The sequence below is a fragment of the Vigna unguiculata genome, chromosome 5, assembly GCF_037176805.1.
Source record: "Vigna unguiculata cultivar grain cowpea cultivar isolate G323 ecotype 2 chromosome 5, ASM3717680v1, whole genome shotgun sequence".
Classification (NCBI taxonomy): domain Eukaryota; kingdom Viridiplantae; phylum Streptophyta; class Magnoliopsida; order Fabales; family Fabaceae; genus Vigna; species Vigna unguiculata.
In genome coordinates, this window is record NC_140796.1 from 22,098,382 (window position 1) to 22,103,156 (window position 4,775).

Here is a 4,775-nt window from a genome sequence, read left to right on the forward strand (position 1 = left end):
ATTTATTTTAAAAAATTTTGAAATTTTGAAATAAATGAATTATTTTCCTAAATAATTTCATCCAAATTACACGTATTAAAGTTTAAAATAAGGATAATTTGAAGTACTGAGTTTTTCTTTTTTACCATCTCAAACATACATCCGAAAGCCCCCTGGTGAAGCAATTTCGTGCGCACTAACATCATTCAAGAGAGAGAAAGAATGAGTATGATTAACATTAACATACAGTGGTAGAGCAACAAAGGGACGAAAGTGTACAGCTTTTACATGGTGAAACTGTGATGTTTTTGTAACACACTCCCAATTAACAGGAAAAAAAAAAAACATATTTATATATATATACATAGGCAGCTAGTGAGAGGGTAGACCTGAAATATACGCCATTAGAGTGTGAAAGCAGGGAAAAAGTGCAGAGACAGTGAGACCCTGCAAATCGTGGGTGTGTGGTTATTAGTACTTAGCCAAACCCTGCAAATTAGGCTCTTGCGTATTTCAAAAACCAAAACCCAATCTCACTTTTTTTTCTCCCACTTTTACACTGCAATAGTCCACTTATTAAAACCTTCAACCACACCATACGAGTAAAAGTAACAAAATTGGTTTTGCTTCTGCTTCCTTTTCTGCCTCACACTCTCTAAGCCATATATAAACATGTTGGATTACGAATGGAACTCATCAATGATACTCCTCGCCGGTAATGAAGTCGCCGCCGGCGAACCCGACCAAACGCGCCGCCAAATTTTCGACCACAACTTCGCCATGTTAACTGACCCCATTCTACATGGCTCAACACCAACAGCCACCGCTGCTTTTTCGATTCACCACCCCTTCAACCCACCACCACAACACCAGCAGCAGCACCATCACCATCACCACCCCCAGCAGCCCTTCTTCGACCCACGCGCCTTCCATAGCGCGTCCACCGCTTCCTTCTCGCCACCACCTTCGGTGCTCTCACTTAACCCAATCCCACCTTTAGCTCCCTCCCACTATGGGCTTGGGCCTGGCTCCGGGCTTGGGTTTCTGCTCATGTCCAAGTCTGAGGATGTGACTTCGCCCATGAACTTTGAGTGCTCTGGTCACGGTCTCGGACCTGGACCCGGGCTTGGGCTCAACCTCGGTGGCCGCACATATTTTGCGGCTTCCAACGAAGACACCCTGGACAGATTCTACCGTTCCAAGACGGTGGAATCGGTTTCCACCGTGTCGTCGAATTTGCCACGCTGTCAGGCTGAAGGATGTAACACGGACCTCTCCGAAGCCAAGCACTACCACCGCCGCCACAAGGTGTGCGAGTTCCACTCCAAGGCCGCCACCGTCATTGCCGCCGGGTTGACTCAGCGATTCTGCCAGCAGTGCAGCAGGTTGTGGTTTTTTTCGGAACACAATTACGAATTTGCCACTGGGTGTTGTAGTTTGAACCAATCATTGGCTTCGGGGTGATCCCAAGGGTATTTCCGTCCGGTTCAGGAAATTTCCCTCTTCCTCTTCCATTTTTGTTCTTTTTGCATTGCTTCTTATGGTAGTGCAATTACTCAAACCCTTAACTGTGCTCTTTCATATCATAATTTATTATCTTTCATAAATATAATATATGAAAAAAAGGAAACCCACACCACACCCCATGTTTTTCTGCCCAATCAAATTTTTAATAGTTAGTTTATTTAATTTCAATTCAAAACCGTTAGAAGGGAAATATCCTTTTGTTTATTCAATTTTGAAAGGAAGTATCTTTTGTCACTCCAAAATTAATTATTTTCAGTATAAAAAAATTCATTGTATATTCTTTTTCATTATTTTTGTCGCATGAAAAGAACTATTTATTCTTAATTCATGAAGTTATGAAATTACATGAAGGCATCACGTCGCTGGTTTCCTAGAACGAGGTCGGAACAATGAGATCAGAAATACGAGAATGTGATTTGGGACATTGTTATTTGTCCCATGATTCCATAACAAGGGCATTTGCGTCCCTAAAATTTTCCAACATCTCCGACGTACCATCAGTACTATCCTGTTTTCACGTTTTCTTTAGCAGAAGCATTGAATTGCAGCTTCAATAAATGTGATTCTCGATTTTCAACGAGTTACTTACTATACAACAATTGCAACTTCATTGTTGATTTTAAGTGAAAGGTAGCTTTTTTAGTTTGACATGTGCTAATTGATTTTTGTCTCGTTTAGCAGATTCCATCTTCTTTCAGAATTCGACAATGGGAAACGGAGCTGCAGGAAGAGACTGGCAGATCACAATCGTCGCAGAAGAAAAACTCAGCAGGCAACTCAAGAAATTCACAAATCTCAGCCTTCTTTGGACAATGTTACATGTACGGTTTCTTCTCTTACCCTTGATAAACAAGTACACAATACCTTAAATTCTCCTTAATCATTTCAAACACACTTTTAATTGTAAATATAATGAACACTGTTACAGGATTCGCACTACTTTGTACTTGTGTTTTTCTAGAATAATGAAAATTCTCTTTTTCTGTCTGCAATAATCACACGTTTTAGTACATAAACTGATGTACCCTTCTAAACCAAGAGTAGAATAAATGGATTAGGCCATAATTGTAATGTGGTAGTGATTAAATAATGAATCTGGCAGGGTCGTCTTCAGAATCTGGAGCTCAATCTTCGTCATCGTTGAAGGTGGCAGTGTCACCCCCAGATTATTTCCAGCAAAGACCAAAGCAAAATCGAGGCACTTCGTCAACATCATCATCCGGGTCATTGTTTTTCTCAAGTGGGACCAATTTGCATGGCTAATAGTACCCATGCCATTAATTATAAAGGAGGAGAATGAAGAATAATGTAGTGAACTTCCTCTTGTAACACTTTCTCCCCAAATTTAATTTAGAAGCTTTAATCTGGAATCTCTGAAGTGTGAAATTGATTTGAGGTTTGAGTGTTGTGAATTTTGGTAGGGTAAATGGCAGAAGGGAAAAGTAAGAAGTAAAATTGAACACTACTATTTGGATTTTCCCGTAAATAGTGGCGTTTGGGTATCAGAGAAAGTCGGGGGCAGCTGAGCAGAAGTGTTCAGACTACTGCCCTAGGGCACCTTCATTTCGTGGCATTGACTTTGTCTGCCACTGGAATTTCTCTGAAATATGCAGCAATTATATGCATCTCTCACCAATTCCATTATACAGATGTTGGAAAATCTTCTCACACCAATTTCTAAAAAAAATTAACAGAATCAAATTTTTTACATTTTCAATCTAAATGTAGTTTATCTATAAGTTAAGGTGTGGATACTTTAGATAATTATTTGGTAATATCATTCATAGATATAGATTGTGCCTGATAATATAATTCATCAGTGAGATTGTTGTAAATTTAATTTATAATTATACCAATTATGTTATTGACAATATATTTGATTGTCTAGCATTATATTTTATGCATTAAAAGGGGATTATTAGCAAGAATATTATTTATTTGATTTATTTAGAAGAGAAGTACATACATACAATAAATATTTATTTAAGTTCCCACTCATTTAAATCTGTATTGTGTTTAAATTTACATTTGAAAAAGTAAAATTTTCGAATCAATAATATTGTAACTTTATTTTAAGAAAAAATCACATAAAATCATTTGATTTTATATATTATTACATTTTATTATATTATATATATAGAGAGAGAAGATATGAATAAAATAAGAAGTTTCTCTTATAACATATCTCTTATATCTTTTATATTTTTATCATCCCCACAAATTCTCAACACTCATAATATTTCATATTGTAATTATATCACTCATAATATTCTATTCTATATTGTAATATAACTCTTAAAATTTCATAAGTTCGCATCCCAATTAAGTCCGCGTAAAAGCTCAAGATCAAAATGCGGACTTAAGTGAATGTTTTTACTGTATTTATATGCTTATATGTTAAATTTTAATTGTTCACAGGAAGAAAACATAAGTTTAGCTTCTAAATATTAGTGTTAGTTAAATAGTAATATTATTATGATGCAAATTGTTCCTACAAAAACAACAATAGAATTTCACGAGGCACAAATTATGTCTTATCCAATATTCGAACCTTTCGAACAAATACTCTTTAGTCCTGCTGGGTACATCTTCATATCCAGTTGTCGGATGTGACATTTTGGAGGTTACATGCAGAAAAGACTCCAACAATCAAGTCAGCGAGAGCTCTCCAAAGTCAAATCTAAGTTTTAGTATTAATGAATTATGTATCTTTAATTACAGTCATGTAATTTTAGCCGCTATGTATGCATTGACTTTCTATATAGTTTGATCAGTGGTCCATTGCGACCAAGACTATAAGTTGGCGGTTAGGGCCCAACACTTTACTAATTCTATCTACGCAATATAGTACAACAACTAAAGCCTGGTTCAAAGTTGGTGTTGATCCTTATTGCCTACTTATAGTACACAAACAATTTATATATTTTTTAAATATAAAAAATAGTAAATTTATTAATTATTTTAATATATCAATATTTATATTAGTATCAGATTAGTTGCACTAAGTTATTTTTTTAAAACAAAAATAAATACAAAATTACTTTTAATCTTTTTTATTAAATAAATATTCGTGTGCCACTAAGTGACACTAAAGTAAATAAATATTAAAATAAATAAAGTTAATTTCAAACATATATACCAACCTTAATTATTTTTAATACTTACATTTATTTAAGTTTGTGTTTGCTAAGTGAATAATTGTAAGAAAATTAAAATAAATATTAAAAAGAAATAATATTAGCGTTTTTTATATTTTATTGATGTTACTG

The 4,775-nt window shown here is 35.0% G+C and overlaps 1 protein-coding gene across 2 annotated transcripts; it reads left to right on the forward strand.

Annotated features, from left to right (window-relative positions):
* The first annotated feature begins 369 nt into the window (after positions 1-369).
* LOC114184313 (squamosa promoter-binding-like protein 8) lies at positions 370-3,150 on the forward strand. 2 transcript variants are annotated; one of them, XM_028071614.2, is made up of 3 exons: positions 370-1,364; positions 2,188-2,327; positions 2,621-2,752. In XM_028071614.2, coding segments are annotated over exons 1-3 (855 nt in total). In that variant the 5' UTR covers positions 370-651; the 3' UTR covers positions 2,623-2,752. The 2 variants fall into 2 exon arrangements, with proteins under 2 accessions (XP_027927415.1, XP_027927414.1); XM_028071613.2 differs by having other exon boundaries at positions 373-1,364; positions 2,609-3,150.
* The last annotated feature ends 1,625 nt before the right edge of the window (positions 3,151-4,775 follow it).

Coding starts and splice junctions, on each gene's coding strand:
- LOC114184313 (XM_028071613.2), top strand. CDS start 652: ATGTTGGATTACGAATGGAACTCATCAATGATACTCCTCGCCGGTAAT. Junction 1,365..2,187: donor TTCTGCCAGCAGTGCAGCAG/GTTGTGGTTTTT, acceptor CTCGTTTAGCAG/ATTCCATCTTCTTTCAGAAT. Junction 2,328..2,608: donor TTCTTTGGACAATGTTACAT/GTACGGTTTCTT, acceptor TGAATCTGGCAG/GGTCGTCTTCAGAATCTGGA.